Source organism: Gymnodraco acuticeps, unplaced genomic scaffold (genome assembly GCF_902827175.1).
Source record: "Gymnodraco acuticeps unplaced genomic scaffold, fGymAcu1.1, whole genome shotgun sequence".
NCBI classification, from domain to species: Eukaryota; Metazoa; Chordata; class Actinopteri; order Perciformes; family Bathydraconidae; genus Gymnodraco; species Gymnodraco acuticeps.
Window position 1 is genome coordinate 2553571 of NW_022989947.1, and position 26728 is coordinate 2580298.

General features: G+C 41.8%; 1 protein-coding gene across 2 annotated transcripts; it reads left to right on the plus strand.

Moving 5' to 3' along the window:
• Window positions 1–2215: 2215 nt before the first annotated feature.
• LOC117542627 (TGF-beta receptor type-2-like) lies at window positions 2216–19842 on the plus strand. 2 transcript variants are annotated; one of them, XM_034210413.1, is made up of 7 exons: window positions 2216–2777; window positions 5478–5619; window positions 6786–6976; window positions 10733–11505; window positions 12247–12388; window positions 17825–17949; window positions 18709–19842. In XM_034210413.1, the coding sequence occupies exons 1-7, from the start codon at window positions 2705–2707 to the stop codon at window positions 18886–18888; spliced, it is 1626 nt and encodes a 541-aa protein (XP_034066304.1). In that variant the 5' UTR covers window positions 2216–2704; the 3' UTR covers window positions 18889–19842. The 2 variants fall into 2 exon arrangements, with proteins under 2 accessions (XP_034066304.1, XP_034066305.1); XM_034210414.1 differs by having other exon boundaries at window positions 2216–2515.
• The last annotated feature ends 6886 nt before the right edge of the window (window positions 19843–26728 follow it).

Sequence of the window (26728 nt, forward strand, 5' to 3'; positions counted from 1 at the left end):
ATACATAGCCTACAAACAGACATCCAAAAGAATCACTGTCAGTGAGAGAAAAACGTGTCCTATTCGGTTGCATAGGGAGATCTCTTGATCATGGGCAATGTTACAAGAGAAGGCACTGATTTAAAGTACCTGATTGTTCTGTGCCACAATTCTCTCAGGCGATTTACAAGTTCTATTACATTTCTCTCTGCTGTGCAAACACACAGGCTCCTGGGACTCAAGAACAGTGTTTAAAGTTTTTTTGTTCTTGGCACGAGCTGTTTTTGTGCATGTTATCCTGTATCAATGTCTTTATTGAAAGTGGTTTACAAAGACAGACGGAGTGCGGTGGCTGGCTGGCAGTGGGTGCAGTGATCCAGCAGCTCTTACAGCCAGTGGACCAATCATGGGCTAATCAGTGATCAACCCTTCTCTCGTGAGGGGGGAGTGCATCTGTTCAGAAAACTGTTAAAAAACCTAAGTGGGTAAAGTGTATAGTTATCAAGTTGCCTTCTGTGGACAGACAGACACTATTTACCTACGTAGCTCAACAACGGTATACTAATCATACCTGCCTTTAAGACTATGTTTGCTAATCTGTACAGACACAATGCGCTGAATTCACTATATTTAACAGAAATCAGCATCTTTCTAACTTTGCAATACTTGTCTGGCCACAGCTTAGTATTCACTGATCAGTATTCTTGTGGGCCCTCTCTTTTTGTGGCATACCTCCAGTTGGAACCTAGTGCGGGGGAGAGATCTAATGAGAAATGAGCAAACAATATACAGTATGTATATAATCCTGTGTGTGGGAGAGAGACTGCAGTTGTGTTACCACTTCTTTCTACAAAGATGCAGAGAAAAGTGCAAAGAAACTGACATCTCCTTTGTAATGTGCTGCACACAGCGCTTGTTTGCCACCCGCGTTATCTGAAGGCATGCGTCCAGAGATTTGTCATCAGGTTGCTCTGTTTACCTTTCCACTCGACCCGAGCACTTTACTGTAACGCCAAGCCTGCCGCTTGTTTATCTGTGTGTGTTCGATGAGGTAAGGGGTACAAATCGTTCAAAGGCAAAGGAACATTTAGAAACTTGTCTGGGGGAAGCTAAAAGAAACAGAGGCAGGTGAAGTGACACTAAAAAGATAATGTCTAAATGAGCCTGGGCACACAGGAGTGTTGTGGGTGTCCTGCTGAAATGAAGCAAAAAAAGTTATACAGGAGTTTGTTTGGCTGTTGCGGTTAGCGAGCAGGATGTTGTGACCCTCTGGGAGCCAAAATGGGCTGAGGTCAGCGGGTAACGGCTGTTTTGGGTTCAGAGCGCTGTCGGATCTCCACCTTGTGGCTTGGACCCCATCTTGCAGTGCTGAACGGCAGGGTTGAAAAAACAAAACACACCTACCGAGAGCCAAAAGTAAATAGGGTCAAAGAAATGGGTTAAACAAAAACGTTCACAAACATGTAGAGACCAGGGTTTTTCAAAAGAAGCCTATATTTATCAACTTTTTTTAGCAGCATCAAAAATATACCCAGGCGGTTTATATTAGTTCCTAAAGATGCACACATAGATACACTGACAATTATCACGGTCTTACTTTTATATTAAAGACAACTTAAATACGTTATCTCAGGCAAGTCATAAAGTGTCTTTTTCCACACCAAACTCTGCCTACACTAAAACATGCTCACTAAAATCAATACAAGAGCTGTTAATAAAGCTCAGCGAGCCGGTGGTGTAAGAAGGAGTAGACGTCCTGTGAGGAGAGTTATAAGCTCCGGGGTCACAGGGTCAGGACTGAAACCTGACATCACGGCTTAAGTATGCAGAACAAAAACACATGTCTGCAAAGCCCCGGTAATAGTCCGGTAATTTATGGGTGTTATAGTGGACTTGACCTCTGTGTGTCTTCAATAAAATCCAACACGAGAGATAGTAGTGACTATCTCCACTTCTTATGTCATCTTTGATTAACTGTGTGCCTGGAACCCTTCCAGAAAAAAAGGAATTTAATTGAGTGACTTGGAATGGACACACCTAAATGAGTTAAGTGTGAAAAATATAAATTAAATGAGCAGAAGCCAGAAGTTCTCTGTTGAGATCTGACAGCTCTAAATAAGATCTGAAAGGTGTGAATACTTTGAAGTAAATAAGGGTGTTTGCATAATGCTTGTAGCCTCCAGTATAGGTGAAACTTCTGGTTAAGCTATTTTGGAGCATGTCATTTCAAGTCTGCTGGGTTACAGCCTTTTAATGACATGGTTCAAGACTCTGAGAGCCACATGAGCATGACTGAGAAGTAGAAGTAGAAGTAGAAGAAGTAGAAGAAGAAGAAGAAGAAGAAGAAGAAGAAGAAGAAGAAGAAGAAGAAGAAGAAGAAGAAGAAGAAGAAGAAGAAGAAGAAGAAGAAGAAGAAGAAGAAGAAGAAGAAGAAGAAGAAGAAGAAGAAGAAGAAGAAGAAGAAGAAGAAAAAAAACAAAAAAAACTGTCCAACCCCTCTGAAGATTTCCTGTTTCATGAAAACTGCACATCGTGTGTGAGTCATATAGGGAATAGGGCAAGTCCTGCCTGGTGTGTTTACTCTGCTCCTTTTACCCGGAGCTGTGAAGGCGTTTTGGGGGAGCAACAGGCGGACCGAACAAAGTCCGCGGAGTGTGGATACTTACCCGCTATAAAGGCTTCGGCTAATTAATGAAACAGAGGGGGGGATATAGTTCGTTTCTAAATGGAGCTACTTCGGTTTTCCGCTTTTTGGTGTGGAGCGATACTCTTCGGTAGTTTTCAGCTCGAGGAGGCGGGTGAGTTGAGCTTTATACTTTGAGAAAAGTTTCTAAAGCTGCGAATGCGTTTTGTCACAGCTGCGGAGTGATTTCAGGAGCATGAAGCGTAAACGCCCGCTACTAAATGCCTAATTTTTTCCGAAAATAATATGTTTGTCTCATTTTTATTTACACAGGTGTTTTACACCGACCAATAGTACATTAACAAATCGCTTTTCATCATACAAATTCAAATGTATTAAAATATCCAAAACTCCTCAAGTGCGCAGGTTATTCGTTATATTGTTGTCTTTTGGGGTTTTGTCTTGCTACCACTTTTAGGCTACTTTTTATACGCATTCTGAAATTGAGCCTAACTTAATATCTGTTTACACTGCTAACCTTCAACCATTCACTTTGAATCCTTTTGGGAGTACATCACCTGTTGTAGGCCTAAGCCACACTCTCTAAAGCCCCCCCCCCCCTCTGATGCGTTATCTCCATATTTGGTGTGCAGACACTCTGCTAACAGGTACCCCCTGAGGAAGACACTGTTTTACCTTCATCTGTGTCAGACTCAGTCCCAGCGGCACCAAATGGCTTTGGCTGCTCCTAATCCTCTTCCCCCCTCTCTGCAATTATATCTAGCCCTGGGTGACAATTACTACCATTCATCCCTTCCATAGCCCGCCTCCTGGGTTTAAATGACATGCTCTTTCAGAGGAGTTGCTCTAATGATATAATTACTTCGGCTCAACCACCTTCCCACCACTAGCACTCAGGCATGGACTATCCCCTCAGTGTTGATTTAGTTCAAAACACCTCAACAGACCCTCCGGGCAGAGTTTTAAATTGTTCTTCCAAGTAGATTAGTTTGAAGTTTAAGTGTAATATTTTGATGATTTTATTTTGTGTGGGTCTCTCATTTAAGACAAGGCAACAAAGCAATAACCATCTCTAATATCCTGCTAGCTTCCTGTGAAAGTAACTCACTGGCACAGGAAGAAGAGGCCATCGACTCACGCTGCAGGTTGTACAGTATTTCTGCTGCTGCAAGCTGCAGGTCTAACCCGAGCCTGCAGATTGGGTGAACAGCACAGTAGACTTTTTGTGCAATGTTAAGAGCAAACACACACGGCAACCTTTCCTCAAGTCAGTGTGAAGTCAGAGGCGAGGGAATACTGAACAGACTTCTTCACTGTCTCATGTCAAGACATTTGCTTTCACTTGCACTTCCTAGTCGAAAACATCTCACGTTTTGGTCATGTGATCATAGACTTCAGTTCCATCTTTAGACAACGAGCTACCGATTCAGACACATCACACATGTTTGTTTACAATGCTTCTTCTGGAGGTTATATTTCACTACAGGTAAACCTTAACCCACGTTCTCTCTTGGTCTGGTTACTACTGTATAGTTGCAAGCATGCATGGGAACAGGTTCCACTTCCTGTGCAATGACAGTAGTCAGCATACAGTAAAAGCGTGGTTATGTGATTTTACTGAAGCAGCAATGTCAAATGTTTTCGTCCATGGTGGCTATTTTGATTTCAGTTTATTTTTCAGTTTTTATTATTTCTCAACATACACTCTGAAGATCCTGAAAGACTGCTGTCTTCATCGTTTCTCTTTCACCCTCAACCTCTCCGTGTTTTTAATAGACTCACAGCGAGTGGCCAAACTTCATTGAGCCACTATAATGTGGACACACTCATCATGTACCAACAACATCATGTGTAATTGTACAAGAGACACATTTCTTCTAGATGATTCTTCAACCACTGGTGCTAGAAGAAAGATGGATTATCCTCTGTGGGGGCCTTTCCCAAATCTTAAAACCGCAAAATCCACTTTCCACTTTCATGTGGTGGAGACTACTCTCTAGGAAAAGGAAAACCAGGTGACAGGTGATTTGTCACCTTCCTTGTTGCTCCATCTCTCCTTTCTGAGGCAGACAAAGGCAGGCTTCCTGGCTGGTGTTGTTTATCATTAATAGCCTCTCAATGCAAGGACAGACTGCGGTCGGAGAATTTCTATACAAATACAAACACTCAGCAACAAACACACAAGCACATTTATTTCTCTTTTAAATCTTTTACAGACACTGAAACGTAATGTCCTCCGTTTTTTTTATATTCATGAACAGAGTTGGAACAACACCTTTCTAGATGGGGAGCCAACTCATTGACTTGACAAATTAGAGACTCCTCAGCGTCTCAGGAGATGCATCCGTGTTTCCTTTGTTTGTTGTTCTTGCCTGTCTGGCAGTTGTCTCCTCAGATGATTATCCAACCCACAGGCACTCATCACACAATCCTGTCTGTCTCCCTAATATGGGTTTGCCTCCTGGCAAAGTCAAGTCTGAACAAGACCAAAGGAGCTGGATTCCACTGCGCACTGCTCTTATTGTTCAGACTTCACGGAGAGAAAACTGTCCACCCCTCTAGCACGAAGTGGTTATGTTTAATATCTGTTTCTACTTATAGCCAGATACCAAAAGACTCACACCCTTTAATTACATTTTAGGTTTATCTTGCTTTTCATGCTAATAAATATCATGTGTAGTCATGTTATACTGTCATCTGTTATGGCTGTGTGTGTTCCCCCAGGAGTCTTTCGGAGCCAAAATGCATATACGTAAATGGGGATGTGTTGGTTTTATGTTTTTACAGAGTAGACTCACTTTATTTTGTAAACTCAACTCAACATCTTTTTCCCCCTCACTTATTTTTCTTCCAGAGGCTTACATGCTAAAACTATCAAGGCTGTGCAAGTTCTGTGATGTCCAGCCCACCGCCTGCACGGGTAAAGGGAGCTGCAAGGTGGAGTGTGATATCACTTCCATCTGCCCCAGCAATGAAGATGTGTGTGTCAGTATCTGGTAAGTGTCCCTTAACAAACATATGTATATGAAGAAATACAGGGTTATGATTAGATAAACAAACATTTAATTTAATTGACACAAAAACGTATATATGTACCAATCAACAGAAAGAAAATATGCCAACAATTTGTTTAATCAATGTATCTTTCTAGTAAACGTTCATGCAAAAATAGCAGATAAAGTTTCAGCCTCTGAAATACAGAGATTCCATATTTTATTTTAATTGTTATTATTATAAACTTAATATATTTAGGTTTTGGGCTGACAGAATACTGGTTAAAATAAATAACTGGATTCACTTTGGGATTTACATTCTTTACTATTGTCTGATAGTAAGACCCAATGTTTAATCAATGAATCTATGAATTGGTCCATATTGAAAATAATTGTTATGTGCAGCTCTAGTTATGATGCTAAAGGGTTACACTGTAAGTAGAGAATAGTAAGGACAAATTGCTTTTTATTTTATTACATTCACCTCCCAGGTGAATTTACAAACAAAGAATTGAGGAAATGAGGGCAGAAAAAGGTTACTCTTTTATTATTCAGATCCGGCTTGATTTTCTCCCAGTAGTCCTAGAAACTCTTCCTTGTATTGACCTTTACTTTGAACACTATGTGAGTCGGCAATCTGTTCAAAGCTGGATCATGTTGGCACAAGAGCGCTTAAACATCCAATCTGACTCTGAATGTGAGAAGCAGCAGGAAGCAGATTTGTGTTGGTGTTAAAAGCTTAAGGCTGTGCTGCTGTTTCTCATTATATTAGCAATGTTGCAGGCAAGTTCTGAGCTGAGATCAGCAGAAAGCTAATGGCACATGGACAGCGGCACCTCTTTAAAATATTCCTCACATCTGCACAACGGGGAAGCAACATTTAAATATGTATATTTGTGCAGGTTCAGGGTTTTCCTGTTGAATCGCTGTTTAGTGAATATGACCCTTGTATTGCAGTCATTTACATAATGCTGAGACTGTGACCTGAAAAAGACAAATATCCCATTTACAGTAACCACTTTATCACTGTTCAGCTTAAAAAATGTATTACTTGCAACTGAAGACCTGCCACCATTGCCTTGTTACATGATAATAGAGATCTCTGAAAAGAAACTCAAACTTTATCCATTAAGTAACAGTATTTTCTATGTGTGTTTTCTCTTTCAAAGGAGGAGGAAAGATGACAATTTCACCTTTGACACAGTCTGTCATAACCGGTATCTGAAGCTGGACGGCCTGGTCCTGGAGGATTACAACAACAGCAAGTGTGAGATGAAAGAAAGAAAGGGCATGGGCTCAGAGTTCTTCATCTGCTCCTGCTCTGAGGACGAATGCAATGAGCAAATCTTCTTTAACTCCAGTAAGTAGAGACACAAGTATTTCGCCTATCCTTCCCTCTCTTGAACTTAGTGATTTTCTTCAACCAAAAATACCACATGTTTATTAATGTTGCCTAAATTGCAATGACAATAAACTCTTGTCTTCCCGAAATTAAAGGAAAAGCCCAACATTTTGAGACATGAGCTTTATTGGCTTTGCTGCAAAAGATGATAAATACCATCAATGATATCATTTAGATGTGGAAGCAAATTGGCATACAGGCAGGACTTTGTGAAACAGCTAGCTATTTTATTTGTTCCAGAGCAAGGCTAGCTGTTTCCCCTTTTTTCAGTATACTAAGTTAGGCTAAATGATTGCTAGCTAGCCTGACATTGAATAGACATACAGGAAGTCCTCATTGCATGGGTAGTGTGACAACCCCTGCCTCACTCCTTTCTGTAATGTTGCATCTAACGATTGTGTCTTGAAGGTAGCATTGTTTACCTGGTCGCTGCACTGCAGAGAGTAAAAGCCCTGCTCCAGTGTGTCTCCAGCTCGCTTACTGGCAGAACTCCTTCCTGAGAGCAACTACCTGTTATCTCATTTGTTTGGCATCGTCTTTGGTTTTGACATACAGAAATTATAGTAGAAAATACTCTCAAAAACATATAAAACAACTGTCAGTCGCAACCTGTTGGTCCTTTTAAAAACATGTTGCCATGTAAATCAAAGGCATTTCAATCATGCAAAACCCTACAGTGTTGATCTGATTAATTTCGAAAGGAGACTAGCATTGTGTGTTTACGACCATATTCCACCCATGCAATTATTCCTTTATATGAGTATTTACAAAGTAGCATAAGTTATGTATCAGTCCATCTCACTTGCATTCTTTCAGAGTGAAGCAATAGTCCTGTTACACTGTTGTATGCATGTAGAAATGGGACTGTTTGGTTCTTACGTCTGCATAACATGATAACGTCATAGTATGGGTCGGCCCTAATATTAATAAAGCGGTTTCTATCAGTTTGTCATGTAAGGCGTCGTGCATGAATGCTAACATGTGTGCACTGTAATGCTCTCCAGATACATGATTACAAACAGGTTTTGGAGACATTAGCTTGTAGACTCCAGTTACAACATTGGCCCTGGATTCAGATGTATTTTGACTACAGCATCCCGGCAATAATAACAGAGGTACATTTCTGGGACCTGGCTCTGAACATAGACACAAATTGAAAGCATCTGCACAGTGCAACCCACGTAGTGGAAATACTTTTGCCTGATGTTGAGAATGTCTGTGCACTGTCTGTAAATCCTCAGTGACTAACATTGTTGCAATGAAGGCGCTCCTGCTCCAGCTCAAACCCCCAAGGCTACAATACCAGTAAATCTCAGTGAATCCACCTCTTCCTCTGCTAGCTAGGGACCAGAGTCTCATTGTGCAACAGCATTTTCTGTGATTGAGCTTTCATTTACAGTAATACTTTTCTCATACTTTTAGGACACTGCGAAAAAAACTTCTCAAAGTCATTGCTTCACTTACGGGCAACTTAAGTTGTGTGTCAGATAGAAGCTGAAATACCTCAGAGTCACCATGGTAACAGTAAACCTACTTTCCACAGAAATCTACTGCCCCCCTAACAAGCAGGCTAATAGTGTTTTTTACTAAGTTCAGAAAAATATTCACACAGACTTTGGGAAATGCCAAGAAGAATACAAAAGGACACTTAACTTAAGAACAAGAAGCTTATGATGATTGAGAAATAAACAAAAGAGCAATCTACTTTGTATTACAACTAAAAGATGAAGTTATGCCATTCGTTCTGAAAGTTAGATATCAAATATAACTGCAGCTAGGAGGTGGTTAGCATAAAGACAGGGAAAGGGGAAAGGCTAGCCTGACTGTGTACAAACCTGAAATAAGAGTTGCTCTGAGGGGCTTTATGCCAGATCTACTCATGTAATCATTTACTCGAACCTCCGCTGACTCCAGGAAGTCACTGAGCTTTGTTTTGTTGCAGATTTTTCATCTACTGTATCTCAGGGAAATATCTGGAAAATGCACCTGTTTGCTTTCTTGCCCCAGATTTCACTAAACTATTCCTTCTAAGGAATGTTCCTCCTCATCTCCTAGATTTACTGTACCTTTAACAGTTGATACAATCGTTTTAAAATTCACAGAATCTCCTTTAAAGTGAGGGTTTTGGCCAAAGCGGAGCGATTCCCCGAGGCACAGTGACAGGTTTGTTGTGAGAAATAGCTTCTCACTGCGAAAATAAAAACAAACCGTCTGGGGCCGTGTAGAGGATTTCAGACATGTGGTTTCCTGTTTAGAAAAAAGAAATGGGAGAGAACCAGAGGGCTGGACTGAGTAGTCTGCTGGATGCCTTCACCATTAGTTTCACTTATTTAAACCAGACTCTCTACTCACAGCTTCACTTGACTCGGAAATGAGTTTCTTATCAGTTCCTAAGCAAAATGGAAAAGAAAGTGAGCATCATTCTGCTTTGACTGTTGCTATCCTATATTTTGCAACCAAAATAAGGTATTCAATAGCTGATAACAAAATCTTGTAAAGTTTTGTTTATTGACATATAGTGTACTGTATAACAGATATGAAATATACATGTTCATTCAGAATATTGAAAACACAATTAAGGGAAAAACAAGCATATTTTCCGTGTGATCCTCTTACTCGGAAAACAAAAAGCTTTATAGGCTACTGTGTGTGTGTGTGTGTGTGTGTGTGTGTGTGTGTGTGTGTGTGTGTGTGTGTGTGTGTGTGTGTGTGTGTGTGTGTGTCAGTTAGACAAGACAATGTATAAATGATTACATTTAGAACTCATCAACCTGCAGACCAATTTGGGTTTCCCTGTTCAGTATGTTGTGTCTGGTGATACAGATTTTATAGGTCTGTTTATGACTGCAGCTTCAAAAACTGGGGCATAAACACAGCGCGAGCATAAACTTTCACTGTTTCGCTAAAACCATACCAGACACAGCACCACCTAAATTATAAGAATACTATAAAGAGACACAATATGTGGTTGACTGGCTCAGGGTTTGGAGCTCTTTGCATTTGTGGCCTAGACGCTAACTTTAACTGTCTGAGGCTCGTAGACATTCCTCAGGGAAGGCTCAGGTTCCTCTGCTGCTCTGACAATATTATTTTACTTGAGTTGAGTTTTTTTTCATTTTCTTTTTTGGAAAACAAATTGTTTTATGACAATGCTCATTCCTTAAAAAGCACAAGTGTTCAACACATTGCAAATCATATTGATACAAAGAAGAGACAATAATCAATTCTCCCCCTTTTTGAAAGTATTTTGAATACTAAAGTGGCCGGCAAAATAAACTCCATGTAGTTGCTGTTGTTGATCTTAAAACATCTCAGTGGACATGACATTTTTCAAATTACTTTTTCACATATGAAAACTCATGAAATGATCAAAAGATCCAAATGTAACCGAACATAATTTTATATTTAGTTTATTTTTGTATGTGTCTGTTTGCAAGGTCAAGAATAAACTCTAAAACCTACATATTATTATTATTTCTGGATATTGGAAGCAGAATGACTTATTGTGTAGCACATGTGTGTTTACACAACCAGAGGCTCTGTACAGCTGAGAAGTAATTCAGGGTAAGGGGATAATACACTGTGGGATTGTCAATACCAGTATTCCTTTTCCATTGTTAAGGTAAAAATGTAATGGATTAGACTGGCTTTAAACTCAAGTATATAAATATGTGCATTTTCGTCCTCCTAATTCTTCGGCTTCTGTTCCCTCAGACTCAGATTCCCAGGTGGTGGCGGTCATCCTGGTGAGCCTGGTGCCTCTGCTGGTCATGGCTGTTCTCGTCATCACGTCCTTTTACTGTTACCGGGTCTACCGCCAGCGGCAAGCCAGCTCCAGACGCAAGAAGGGTCTTCCGATGGATTTCAGTGACGGTCGGGCCATCATGGATGATGAAGGTTCAGACAGTAGCTCCACGCACGCCAACAACCTCAACCACAACACGGAGCTGCTGCCCATTGAACTGGACGTCCAGGTCGGGAAGGGACGCTTTGCAGAGGTTTACAAAGCCAAGCTCAAGCAGGGCTCCTCAGTCAGCGAGGAGCAAGGCTTTGAGACTGTGGCCATTAAAATTTTCCAATACGAGGAGTACGCCTCTTGGAAGAACGAGAAGGACATTTTCTCAGACGCAGACTTGAGACATGAGAACGTGCTTCACTTCCTGACAGCAGAGGATAGGAAGGCGCAGAGACAGTGCTGGCTGATCACAGCCTACCATCCAAGAGGGAACCTCCAGGAGTTCTTGATCCACCACATCGTCAGCTGGCAGGACCTGTGGACGCTGGGTTTTTCACTAGCTGAGGGAGTGGCTCATCTTCACAGCGACCTCTTGCCCGGTGGTCGCTACAAGGTGCCGATCGCACACAGGGACATTAAGAGCTCCAACATACTCGTGAAAGACGACCTGACCTGCTGCCTGTGTGACTTTGGACTGGCCCTCCGCCTGGACAATGCTCTGTCTGTGGATGAGCTGGCCAACAGTGGGCAGGTAAAGCCCTCTAATCTGCAATTTTGCTTTTAATCCCCTCAGAGATAAAACAAAAATATCTCCTGTAAGAATTTGCCTTTTCAAGTTCTGCCCTACATTTCTTTAAATATATTTATCAGACCTAGAACAGAGGCATGCTATCAATCAAACTGTCCATGTCTTATCCTGATCGCGCAAGGAAACCATCTCCACATTTGTGGCATCGTCAATATATTGGTCCCTCTTGAATAATACTGAAGTTTTAAAAGTCCTGAGGTGATCATTTTCTTATAGTCTTAAGAAAAACAGGCTTGATTGATTCTTAATGGACTCATTACGTTGATGTAATAGGCAAACTAGAAAGTCAAAACTAGACTCTGTTATGAAAATGACTCACTCATAAGAACGCCTCACCCTTAGCTTCCGAGCACCCGTTGTAATGCCCTAATGCATTCAGAGGAAGTGCCAGTGAACACATTTTCCAAGGTGGTAATTATGGCGAAGACAAGCTATGTGTTGTTGTGCTGGGAGCTGCCTTTGTTTTTCCAATTATTTTACGCATCAAACATGTTTTGATTTGGATGAATGTGATGCGGCAGCTTTCTACAGCACAAAATGACCACCTGTCGTATGATTAATGCAGGTCAATAACTCGTACTGCTAAGATGGTCTGCTTAGAAGGCTCTTTCAGCTGAACAACTCCTTTTAGGTTTTATGGACTTAAATAACATAGACATCTTTTTCACCCTGTTTTTTTCTCAGGTGGGTACAGCCAGGTACATGGCCCCAGAGGTCCTGGAGTCCAGAATCAACTTAGAAAACATTGAGTCCTTCAAACAGGCCGACGTTTACTCCATGGCTCTTGTACTGTGGGAGATCATCTCCAGATGTAGCGCAATTGGAGGTAAGATGTGATAATAAGACACATATAATTGCAAGATGAAATGCTGATATTGTCTCCAAGTCTCTCCAAGAAAGCAAATGAGCATGAACAATGCCAAACTATTCCTTTAATTCTTTCCCACTTTGCTGCCTTTGTGTGTTTATAATGATCAATTGGGTTGTTTAAACATGATACAAGAGCATTGTGCCCTTGCTGTACTCAAAGTCAACATCACATGTGACCTTTAGTTAATAATAGAGATAACCGCCTCTTCTTTGGTAAATGAGAGATTAGCCTGGGCCCTTGAGTGTAAAGGAAATCAATAGATGCACTGATGACATTCCCTTTGGGGCCTGTGTGAATATTCTCAGAAATACTGTAAAAATACAAATGGCCTGACCTCTGAGGAATACGAGCACATTGAGAGCTTTACCAATTAGGAGCGCAGTGACCAGCTTCACCTTGAGTTCACTTACTAGATGTGTTACACTGTGCCACACCGTGTGTCTTCCACGACTCATTTATATCACGCTGGGAACAGAATCTTAGTGTCGAACACACAATCCATCTTATGGACGTGTCAAGGATCAGCGCTCACTTAACTAATGTACCGTTACTTGTGTTGTCATTCTGTTGCAAAAACAAGGCCAGGATATGTGCAAATAATAGAAATGGGTGATTATCTGAAGGCAAACTGTGCGGCAGTATTTCATGGCGCCACTCAGTCATTTGTTTTCACTTCCCTTTAGTGTCTCTGTGGTCCAGTTTGCTTTCTGTGACTGCTCCTGTCTCCATTGTGTCAGAAAAGTGATTGAAAGCCGGGTTCGAGCATGAACGCTTCTACTTTGGCGTTTTCCTGTTTTGCCCCCATGATCACCCTTGGGAGCCCTCCTCAAAGTGTATCGCTCAGTTACACTGCCCAGGAGTCTTCTGAAAAAAATCATGGCAGACTGACCCATAATCCCCCCTGCTTTTCTTTCCCATCAGCAAGAATATGTTCACCCTGTGGGTAAACCTTTGAAAAGAAAATAGACTATTTCCTGTTTTGCAAAGAACACAGTACCCAAGACACACTGTTCTTAGTCTTAAGTATGGCCCCTTATGAGGATGTTTTGCGGCGTATGTCCCCTGAGAGCAGAGCAGACGAGTTAGCAGCGAGTTAGTCTTCTTGTTGTTTCCACTGGAGGGATTTAAGGGACAACAGCTTTATTCATCCCACTCATCCTCCTCCATGCATTTCATTCCTCTCCAAGTATTTCACTCCCTTACTGTGCATGTGTTTAGATCTCGGCAAAAAGAACATTTATACACAGCAGCTAACATTCCTTTAAACCAGATAAAACACGTTTCTGCACTGAAACATCTGAACTTGACTCTTCCAGCTCAGTTTCTTAACATTCTTCTGCCCCCGTCTTCCCACCCTAAGGCAGGTGAGAGAACAGTTAATCACTCTCCCACTGCACTGAAACACTGCAGACAGCCATTGGGCTTTACTCATGCCAGCAGAGACAGACTTGGAGGACAGGCTAGCGTAGATTTACTGGAAGGAGGGACGGACAGAGGGGGTTCCTGTCCCTCCCCTGGACCCGAACAGAGACGAAAAGATAGAAGCAGCTGGAATAGTTCACGTGTTTTTCTGTGTATGTCTATCCACTTTTTCCAGACTTGGCATCTCTCCGAGACAAGCACAGGGGTGGAATCTGTAGTTCATTAGGGCCAAAACCCAAGGAGAGTCTCTAATGCGAAAAGGTTTGAACGTTGTGAAAACACAGTCAGCCTTCTACCTTGGTAGACCCGAAGAAAAGGTATAATTAATAAGTAGCTTAAATGAGATGCAGTCATTTGATTTTGCTCCTTTGGCAGCTAAAACATGTCCTTGTTGGGTTGTATGCTGGCAGAGATCTGGTATTGATTCTAGAATCAGAGCACCATGAGAGTAAAACTGACGTGTTTACAGAGCGCACTTAAAGAGTTTCATGCTTCCACGCTGCTGGCCGCCTGCTTTCCCCAAAGTTGCCAAGCTGTCCCTGGAGGTCGGTGAGTCACTAATGACACGCTGAGAACTCACCTCCTTTGGACACAGAATATCAACACAGACATTCAGAGTGACACATCCCAGGGCATCATCACAATGGCTCGGGTGCAGCCCTGGTTTTCTCTGACCGGGCCACCTGCCTGTGTGTGTCTGTGGCGGACAGATGTCTGATCAGCGCTCTGGGTCTCAGCGGCAGGCAGCCACATAGCCGCTCTGTCACAGTTCCTGAGATCCGCCAGGCGAGAAGAACACAGCCGTCTGTTCGACAGCGCCAGTCAGCCAGCCATGAGCCATCACTTTGCTTTCTTTATCTTCCAAGACTACGAGGAGATAGAGTGAGAGATCAACACACCTCGGAGAAAAGGAAAAGCCAGATTCCAGGCTCAGGACTTTTTATCTCTCTCTCTGTTCCCTATAATGTCTGCTGTATAATTTAGCTGGTCTGGATTTAGGGCTTGGAAAAGACTACGAGGGCGTTTCTCAGGCGATGTAGGGGGATAATAGTGGAGTGGTGTTGAATGTGGAGCTGCAGATGGAGAAATGCCTTCAGTCCCTAGAGGGAGAGGTTGGGCTAGACTGGAGAGGAGTGGAGGTTAGGGCAGCTGCTGTCCAGATGTCAGAACATCAACTCCTCCAGAACTGGAGGGCCTGATGGTCCTATGTGTGTGTGTGGGGGGGGAAAGGGATCTGCCATTTAGGGACACATTGAATTATTGATGTTGATGGATTAGGGAGAAAGTGTTTGTGCCCATTTTGGTTTTATTGAAAATGCATCCAGTGTGAGCAAAAAATAGTTTTGGGTCGTCTTTACTGGGGTGAGGTGAAGGTTAGGGCATGTTTATCAGCTAGAGTTAATGGTAGGGTAAGCCTCCAGGGTAAGCCAATGCCATATGTACAAACGTCAACTCTGCTAATGTGTACTGCACATGCATACATCTGTACTAAATGACTTAACAACCTGTGAGGAACACAAAACAAGTGTCACAGCCACCGCAGCTAATGAAAAGCAGCAGAGGCTGGGAGTAGATTAATCAGACTGTGTTGTTGCAGACAGACTTTTGGAAACAGACGATGTGATTGCATTAGTCATTTATTTCCAAGCACATGTTCGAAACTCTTGTGTGTTTTCTGCATTATTTAGGGTATTGAGGTGACAGGAGGTTTCCCCCCCACCCATTATTTATGCTTTGTTGTGCTTGATTAGACACAAATGTTAACTTGAATAGACAGCATAACAAGAATATCAAACAAAATATCAAATGCTGGTATGGATAATGCTTGCTCTCATAATTTAGTCTGCTTTCTCTTTCTTGTTGTTTTGGTTCTGTTTGGCTTTGCTTCTGACTAGAGTTTGACTATTAATATCTAAACATATACGTCTATGTGCTAGGGCCATATACAAAACAGTAGCATGTGGTAAGTCCCTGAGAGAGTCTTGGATGTTTATCACAAAGCTCCTTAAGAGTGACCTTCACTTAGAACTTTCCCCAGTCTGCCATTGTGGCTAAATGTAACAGATTTTTTTGGGCTACAGATTTCCAGATAGTTTTTACACGCATGTCTGACTCCTGGCATGGAACATAGGCATTAAGGAGGAGATGTGTGCGAGCATGGCAAAATACCCGTCACTTCATGTCAGCTGTCGTAGGAGACAGAGTGTAACTTCCTCATTGTTAGTGTGCCGAACTTGTTGCTCAGTACAAATCTTGTCAATATGCAGTGTGTGAGTTTTGCACACCGCAGCATTCCTCCCCCCTTGCGCTGTGTTGTGTTTTTCAATAGCTTCTGCTAGTTTAGACTTTAATTTAAGGTTTGCCTGGCATAACAAGAACACATTTCCTTTTAGAGCAGGGTTGCCAAATCTTTCCATCCTGAAATACACACTTTTGTTTATACTGCAAAGTGCTCAGTAGTATATATTTTGGACCCATTGTTTGGAGATGAAGACATAAACATGTTTGCCCAATAGTTTAAAATGTGGGTTTTTTGTTCAGACAACGGTCATACACTCCCTCCGACCTGTCAAAACAAAAAGAAACATCTGACTGATGGTTGGGTGGGGTTGTGTTTAAACTTAAAACCAAGGCAGAGCAAACAAAACAAAGTTGATGGAAGAGTCTTCTGTTGCATTAGTGTGTGTCCCAGGAGCCTCTGATTCCTGTCTGAGGGAATCATAACTTCCTGTGAGCAGCTTTTTAACTGTCATTTGGTTTATTTGTACGAACCGATACTGACAGGTGCAGTAGTTTACCATAGTTTTCATTTATAACAATTTGACATATATCATGAGTCTGTAAACAGGATGTGTCCGTTCATTTGCAGATACAACATGCTAGTTACTCAAGATCTGGCATACTTTGGTACTGCTTTGTTTTAAGTGATATAAACTCCATGGGACATTTCACTTATGTTTGCCGTCTCTGTTGTAGCAGACTACAGTAATTGCCAAATGCCTTGTTGTATAGCTTAATGATATTGATAGCAGCTACAGTGTTTTTGTAAGAGATATAACTGTAACCCTATCTTTGTTTTTGAGCCCCTTATCATTGTTAGTCATCACGTTTCCGACTTCTTGAATTACTGTTCCCATTATTGCGCAAGAACACATACTCTAAGTTTGACTCAATCAGGTTCAAGCTCATAGCTGAGGTAGCAATGAACTCTATTTACTTTAGAAATGTTTTCTCATCTCGTGGTCATCTTTAATTATTAAACACATTGAACTTTTCTCTTCAACATTCTTCACACAGTCATGTGCCTCATCAGGTTTCTCGATGGGTTCTCTGAATCTTGTTTCCTTAACACAAGCCCTTTACGCTTCAAAGCTATTTGGAATTTGATTGTTTTTATACTCCAAGGACACATTCATTCATGTTAAGATCAATTGTCTTTGGAAATGTAACCTACTGTTTCTGGGCTATATTCTGCAGGCCAATGTTTTGCAGTCGTGCCCTGGGAAAACTGGCAAATTGCCTTTGACAAGCACTCTGGATTTGATAGTGTAAGAGAGCTGACACAAAGCTAGTGCTGCATTGGTGAGATACTTTAAGCCCACTGACGCTGAGGGTAAAAATGTGATAATAATAATAAGTGTGTCTCTTCAGCAAATCTCCCCCTCGGCCCCTCTATCAGCAGAGCAGGATTCTTTAGTTGTTTGTGCTGCTTCAGTGCTATTTAAAGTTTGCATCCTGCAGTTTTAATCTGGAGTGCACAGTGAATCCTTTGAGAGGTGTTGTTGATGAGTGCGCTGAGGGGCACCGCCATCTGATCTCGCCGTTCTATTCAACGGAGCTGTATCTTTCAGGAGACGGGAATCTGTTTCAAAGTGTAACGCTTGTAAAACACGACCAAAGCTCAACTGTTTGATGAGGTCACATGTTAATCCTTTCTGTACTTCCTCTTTTTTGTGTGTGTGCCCGCAGAGGTGAAAGAGTACGAACCACCCTTTGGGAACTTGAGGGAACACCCATGTGTGGAGAGCATGAAGGACAGCATTCTGCGGGACAGAGGAAGACCTGAGGTCCCCGACAGCTGGATCAGCCATCCAGTAAGAGGCACCACACATAAATAAATAAAGTCCTGTTGGACAACCTACAAAATGCATCATACATTTCTCAGCCAAGCTGTTTCAGGAATCATAGAACCAGAGAAACTAAATTCCAAAGCTAGGAACTGAAAGCGCTCTTTTCACCTTCCCGTTCCTGGAAAAAGAATTAGACAAGTAGCTTTATTTAGTTGATTTTTCTTAGTGGTTCCCAGTTTTGTTTGTCTCATTCACGTGCATGTAGACGCACATGCACACAGGTGACACTATACACTTTCCTGCCAATTATGTAATACACAGCAAGAAAGAAGAAGACTGCGTGCTAGTGAACATAGATGTAAACAATGCACACCCTTAAATACTTTTATAAAGTTTTATGAGGTAGGAAATGCACTCAACAGTCTTATTATACCTCGAGGATACACACAATGGCTTTTGTGTTTACACTTAATGCAAATGTGAACACTTGAAATCTCCACCGTGAACCTTAATACTTAGATACTTAGTGCTATTTCAGCTTTAAAGTGCAAAACCTCATTATTTCTATTTAGACTAATTTAATATAAAATAGGCTTTTTAACATGAAGGGAAGCTGTATTTCAGGGCTGCTGTACTGTGTCTGCTGCTACACAAATTGAAACTCATAAATGCACATGACATATTTTAGTTTCAGCTTGAGTTGATGACATTTTGTCTCAGTCAGACCTGCCCCCAGTCTGGATTGTTGACTGATTATATCTGTGCTCCTCTGCTACCCTACAGGGCATCCAGATGGTGTGTGCCTCCATAGACGAGTGCTGGGACCACGACCCGGAAGCCCGTCTGACAGCCCAGTGTGTGGCTGAGCGCTTTGACGAAATGGAGTACCTGGACAAGCTGTCGGTGCGCTCTGACTCAGAGGAGAAGATCCCTGAGGAAATCCTAATGGTGGATGAGAAGTAGAGCTCAACACAAACAGCGCCCCCACCAGGGCAGCAGGAGATTTACAACCAATGCCGCTGGGAGAGAATTCCAGTGGATGCATTCATTGCTATGGGTTGGTCACAAATGTGTGACAGAGGAGCAAATCATGGAGATGAAACAGAACTGGTACCAGAGATGGACACATGCAGAACACCAAAAATATAAGAAAAAGTGACCGGCTTGGTTTTCATCAACACGCTTTAAAGACTCAATCAAATCATAAACAAACAGGGAAATTACATTATAAAGCTTTTTGTAACCAAATACTATTTGCACTTTATCAATATCTATGCACACATCAAATGATATATATTCACTGTCTTTTTGTCCTGACAGTACAATTCAGGTTTAGGAAATAATGGGACAGTTTTAGAAAAGAGGTTAAAAGGGCGCAATGTAATATATTACGATGGTTAATAACACTAATACCCCCCTTATAGTTTATTTGATTGAAAACGTTTAAATGTTTGTCTTGGTGGTCGTGGATATTTGTCTTTGGGACCGGATTGAAGGTGCAAGTATCATTTCTTGAGGCAGGAAATGGAAATTGCAGTGAGGTAAAAAATGAAAATCCATCCAAGGCAGTAATCTACAGGGACAGCTGATATCATATCTAAAGGACCAAGAGCTTTGAAACAAATACAGCAAATTAAGCCTGAAAGGAAAAAAAGGGAACAGATATACTGTGTTTGTGTGTGTATACACATGTATTACTCAGAGGACTCAAATCTGTTTAATCAGACCAAGATAACAAAGGGAAAAGAGATATGTATAAACACTCGCTGCCTATGTATATGCTTTACAAGCTGAACTAGACTTGTTGTTACAGAAAAGGGAATTCTGAGACAGCAGTCAGACATTTTGTATATCAAAGTAATTTTGTATAAAAGTGTGTTTTATATCAAAACTATAATTAAAAGTGTTACGATCTAAGTGTGTCACTTTGGTGTTTTTGAAGCTATCATGTGTACTTTGTCCGTATGTTCCACTTTGTTTCTCTAAGAGTGTGTTATGAGATGATTGGCAGTCACTGTTGATGCACATTGTGAACCGCTTTCAAAGAAAATCTGAACTGCTCAACCCCCAAAAAAATCTTTTCAACTCCATTACAACAAAAAGAAGCACACTACTATCCAGCATCCTACAGTATGAATGATTTACCAAAAACCCATTATTTTTTCTAAATTGAATCAAATGACACCTTTTATTTTGCAAAGCTGTATACTGTTGATTCTGTGAAGGATCAAAAGGTCTATGCAGCTTTGTACTACCAAAGTTCCTCCAGATTGATCAATTCCCCCATATCAAATGTGGTTTTTCATTGCAGTCATAAATATTGAGAACGATTGACAGCGGTGGAAGCTCATGTGGAAGAGGCATGGATGTATAATAAGAACATGCGAAGCTCCTCCCTTACCGGTTTCCAAGAGCGAGAGATTTTTTCTCTCCAGTTGAATACAGTCTATGTTTGGAACTGTGCCAATTACTAAGTATATGTTTGTATATTTAAATATCCTTTTGCTATTCAAAAAAGTCAAATTTTTGTTTAATTAGCATCAAGTTGTCTATGAAACTGTTCGGAGAACTACATTTCTCGTCACGCACAATACTCGTCACGCACTCAAGCCGTTATCTTGGCTTGCTAGGAAATGTTGCTTAGTTCAACACAAATGTATTAAGCGCTAACCTTAGTCCGCCGGGGAGCGACAAAACGAGCAAGACCACCAACTGAGGTGAGAACATCCCTGTACATTCCTACATTACAAGTCAAGTACCCATCACAGAGGTATCGTAACTCCAGTGAGAGTGGAAGCTATGACGTCACTTAAGCGACTTTTGGCAGTGTAGTGTTTTCACTGACTTATACCGTTGATTATTCCACATATTTCTCCCGGTGGTAGGCCTACAGGGCGGGCCTTTTTTTCATACCATAGACTGTAGGATTCATGCATTTCTATATTTAGCCTACTGTCTATGATTCATACTCATCAACAGACCGTACCCATCATAAACAAACCAGTTTTTATTTGACTTGCTGTTGCTTTAACCCTCTATGGTGGTTCCCAAACTTTTTCTGTCAGGCCCCCCCTTTGGAGAAAAAAAAAAGTTGGGCCCCCCCCCCCCCCCCCAACACAAGTCAGGCTCAGTGGCGGCGCCAGAGATTTATTTTGGGGGTGCTGTGGGGTAGCTTGACGTTTCATAGAGGGTGCTCAAACATTTAGGCTTTCCCATTAATGTACCGGTCGCGACAGTGGAATGTTCTACTGCAACAATCCCCACGCAAATACACAGTGTGAAGGCTCGATAATCAGCTCACGGCATATAGGTGTAAGCAGGGGTAAAGTTCTATTTTTATAGGTAGTGTGTGGACCTTACATAAGGGGGTCTGGGGGCAAGCTCCCCCGGGAAGATTTATTTTTAAATATTGAAGTTAAAAGCATCAATCTGGTGCACTTTGAGAGCAAAATGAAGAGATCTATGGATACCTCTCTCAACATCCATATGAAACAGAACTGTAAACAGATTTTCTTTTTCTTTATGGATTTTACAAATCACCCTTTTAAACTTTATTATTTTTTTACTGTCATATATTTCATACCTGTTTTTCATTTATTCTCTTATTTTTTTTATAACTATAATGATCATATAAACGTGTGCCTCTGAAATAATTGTTTACATTAATGGTGACCAAAACGTTTGAGACCCACTGACAGGGTGCGAACTGGAGGGGAGCAGGGGGAGCTATAGCTCCCCTAGTGGTGACATGAGCTCCCCTGGGAACATGGTTTGTGAAATTTGGGGGGAGCTCTCTAAAATACTGATATGATGACCAAATAAATTCCATTTTGGGCATGTTTTTTTTTTCAAAGGTGTAAAATAAGTGAAATACAATTATATTTACAGTTTATGATTCATGAAAAAAGTGTCACCTGCTTGAACCATGCCATGCTGTCATGAACGTGCGGTGCTGTTACGTGTACGCAAATTGACGTGCTTGATGTGAACGAGCATTTTGGTTAAAGTTGCGCATGCGCTATGAGCGCACATACGGGTACTTCTCAGGCATAATCTGTGACGTTTCCCTCTCTCAAACGTTGGGCCATTTTATCATCATGCGCTAATGAGCAACACATACATCCATGAGCAACACTCATAGGAATGAATGAGGCCCCGCCTCCCACGCTGTATCCAGTTCTTATTATACATCCATGGCTTGAACGCTGCCCGCAGCTCCACCCACTACCCACTCACTCACAAGCTCGTTTAGTTAGCACTGCATGTTTACCAGGCATTGTTGCTGCTGCTGACATGTCGAAAAGAAAAAAACAACTTACCTTGGGCAATTTCTTTAAAAAGACGGCCAAACAACCTGATCAAGAAGACCAACCGAATGTAGCTGGTGGTAGCACATCGTACGTTGTGACTGCTGCTACAACAGAACCGAGAGAGGAGGGAGCTAACGTCAGTGCTAGTGCTAACTTGACAGCTAACGTTAACTTGGGGGCTGAAGAGACACAAGAAGACGAGCCGTTGTGTTGTGTGTGTGGCGTCGCGTCTCTCCAGGCAGTGAGAGGGTTGTGTTGTGCTATAACTGTATTATTCTTTCACACACAGTGACGTCACAGCTACCCACAATGCAACGCGCGCCATATATTTTTTTATAAAGACGCCATTTTTCTGGAGGTGCAAAAATCCTGGCAATGCTAATATAAACAGCTAGCTTATGTAGCCAGGCAGAGCGCACTAGGTTTTTTTTTCTGAATTAACGACCGAAGAAATCGCTGCATGTCTTCGGATTACATCTCTGGACTTGAGGGGTGTGCTCTAGGTCGTTACCAGCGTAAACTAGAGCTGTGTGGGTTGTTGGATGTACAATGTATGGAATTACGACCCTCAAAAGTGGCCTTCGGTCGATTTTGGCAGCATCTACGTCTATCTTCTGGAAACACCAGGTGAATACCCCACTTGTCACAATAATATTATCATGCCAATGCAAATATGTGGTATTTTAGAGTTGACTATATTGATATTAAGGCAATCGACTATGATATTCTGTATGCACCTCGCGTGAAATTGTTGATACCGGATGTACGGTGTCGCCCTCGGCCCAAAACCCGTATGTGTGTGTGAAAGAATTAATATTAATATTGTTCATGGTTGGTGCCGCTGGCTGCTCTTATCGAGTGTGTTCGGCTCTGTGTAGGCTACAGCCATAATAGGCAATATCTTTCACACAGTGACGTCACGAGCTACCCACAATGCAACGCGCGCCATATATATATATAAATACGCCATTTTTCTGGAGGTGCAAAAATCCTGGAGGTGCTAATATAAACAGCTAGCTAATGTCGCCAGGCAGAGCGCATTAGGTTTTTTTTCTGAATTAACGACCGAAGAAATCGCTGCATGTCTTCGGATTACATCTCTGGACTTGAGGGGTGTGCTCTAGGTCGTTACCAGCGTAAACTAGAGCTGTGTGGGTTGTCGGATTGTCCTTACAATGTATGGAATTACGACCATTGAAAGTGGCCTTCGGTCGATTTTGGCAGCATCTACGTCTATCTTCTGGAAACACCAGGTGAATACCCCACTTGTCACAATAATATTATCATGCCAATGCATATATGTGGTATTTTAGAGTTGACTATATTGATTAAGGCAATAGACTATGATATTCTGCTTGCACCTCGTGTGAAATGGCGGATACCGGAAGTACAGTGTCGCCCTCGGCCCAAAACCCGTATGTGTGTGTGTGAATGAATAGCCCATGTGAAACAATGTAGCCTGTTTTTGAGTCCTTTTAAGTTGATTTAATTAAACAGTCAAACGTTACATTGGTGGTCCGTGGATTATTTATTATCAAGTTGATTGAAGTTTGCGTAGCCCATACATGCTCGGGAAATCTGTTGACATGAACATGATCCATCGGGACGTTTCATGTAAATGTAGACCTGTGAAAGAAAACAAAAACCCGGCTCCCCCGGAGACCGTGGTATAGTTCGCACACTGCCCACTGAGATAACACAGAGATAGTCCTTTAGCTCACTGAGTCTCTCAGTCTGACAGGAGAGGACTCTCCTCCACTTTGTTGTTGAAAAAACTCCTTATGTCCGTTAGCGTAGCTCACTAGCACCAGAAGCTAACAACAACAATCTCCGGTACCGGTGCGCTCTCTCTCGTTCGCACACGCACACAAATTGGCTCGTTTCACACACACACAGAGCCGAGCTTTAATGAAACACAGAGACACAGACGTAATAGTACTATACTGTATCATATTATTTTCGAATCAATAATTATTTTTTTATTTTTTAAAAATCTTTTTTTGTTGTATTTTCTTAACCATTTTTCCTCCTGGTCTCTCGCGCCCCCGCCTGTCATGCCTCTGCGCCCCCCAGGGGCAGTGACATTGAGGACAGTGAAGGTCAAGATAGGGTTAGGCACACAGACACACACACATAGACACACACACAGACACACACAGACAGACACACCCACACACAGACATACACACATACACACACAGAGACACACACATACACACACACACACATATACACACACACACACACTCAACCCCTGGTTCAGGGGTGTGGGCGGGTCACATTTTATAATTGATATAATATCAGGGACCCCTAAGCTCCTAAAACACATGGTGAAACATTTTTCATGCCATAGAGGGTTAATTGGGTAGTTAAGATGGTAAGATAAAGATACGTTGACAGGAAATGGTGAGGGAGGTGACAAGTATAGGCATCTGATACAACAATGTAAAAGTGTAAACTACATGTATATAAGACTAGTGAATATTGGGCTGGATGTGTTTTTGTACTCTCCTGTGATTGAGAATGTCTATTGAACATTAATGTAAAAAACACAATCAGCCTACTATGTGATTTAAAAAGTACACATTTTAAAACACTTAATGCACAGAAAATATGCTTTTAGCTTGAAGCGATATAACCTTTATTCATTATTAGGGAAATCTGCGCCTGCTGGATGACAAGCTCACTTAAATCATGATTGTGATAGCCCATCAGTTGCTCCCAGGCTTAGAGTAGGGAGTTCGTGTTTCAAACTTGGCAGGTTGACACTAACTTAAATCATTTTAGTGGGAGTCATGCATGCATATCCCTGTGCATCATTCTGGCATGTAACCTGCGTATCATCATGCATAATGCATACACAAGACATTTGCATGCTCATGTTGGCACACACACATCCCCTCACCATGCATCATCATTCATTCATGATTACACTAAGGCCTCCAAGATGCTTTACATTTCAGTCTATGCAAAAATATGACAAATCTCTGAGAATTCTTCACACATCTTAATAATGGCAGCTGTCCATTGATTGGCACACAGTTATATTGAGTGTGTTTGTGCATGATGAGGTTCAGGTAAGAGGTACAGCCGGTCCACAGAGTGTTTGGCACAGAGTGTGTCTGCAGTGTGTGATGCCGACAGTCCTGAGCCCAGGGCGGACTCAGGCTGTCTGCCTACCTGTCTCTGCCACTATCTGCTGCTTTTAATTCATACACTGGCTCCCAGAATCTATTTTGCAATGCTGTTAAAAAAGGCTCCACTAGGTAAAGACTGACGAAACTGTAACGGTACGTCCACACAGCAGCTTTAAACAAATCTTCCAACGCTTCTCTGCCCATTGACTTTGAATGGGGATGACGTCACTTTGCCTCGCTTTTCGCCGAACTGCATTGTGGGGGAGCGAAGCGAAGATTTCCAGGATTTTCAGGATTCAAAAGTTGAGCAATGTTCAACTTTTGAAGCTGAGCTGGAAGCGTCAGCCAATCAAATCCCGTTTATGCAAATCTGACAGTACAAGCGCTAGCCAATCAAACCACGTGTATGCTGGGAGAGCCAGACCGCAGTTAATTTCCTCATATTCCAAACGAGAAATTACGGTAGCAAATCACCCGGTTCTTTACGACCAGACTCTTTACCGGGATACACACCGGAGGAACCAGGCATGGAGGGAGGTGGCAGAGACAGTGGGTGAAACTGGTAGGTTTTCGCCTGTTTGGGGAGTTTATATATATATATATATTGCTCGCATAAAATTCCCGGGGTTTTTTGCTTTGTATGTCGGGGGCGGGAGATTCATGTGATTGGTTGTTGGTCGCGTTGCTCGCAAAAAATCCCCAAGCTTTCAGACACGCCCAGCTCCAAGATTTTTTCAAAGCTGCTGTGTGGACGTACCGTAAATCAGTGTTTCAGTGGGATTAGAATGTTGTGAAGGGTGGTAATATATTGATTTGATATCAATATCGGATATGAGACGGTCTTCTGACTGATTCTGAAGAGCTGTGTTTTCTTGGTTGTAAAGACTGCATTACAATACAAGGATTACATTTTTCCGAATACACCAGCTGCTCTATCATTGGTTTATGTTTATGTTTATTAAGGATCCCCATTAGCTTTTGCTCTCGACAAAAGCTACTCTTCCTGGGGTCCGACACTTAAAACAATACAACAATAATACAACAATAATACAGCAACATTTAGGACACAAGTCCTGACATCATTAACAACATTAAAAACATCACCAATATCATCAACAACATGCGATCAAATTAAATTAGGGTTCACAGCTCACAAGGGTACATGGTCATTAGTAGATGGCCCTTCAATCTCTTCTTGAAAGAGGCTCTGGACTCTATTTCAGTAAGGTAGTTTGGCAATGAGTTCCATTCCTTTATAGCTCTATAAGACACAGAAGATTTCAGAAGATGTGTCCTGGATTTAGGTGCCAGTAGATGGCCTGATGTAGCTTATCTAGTCTTATGGTCGTGCTCATC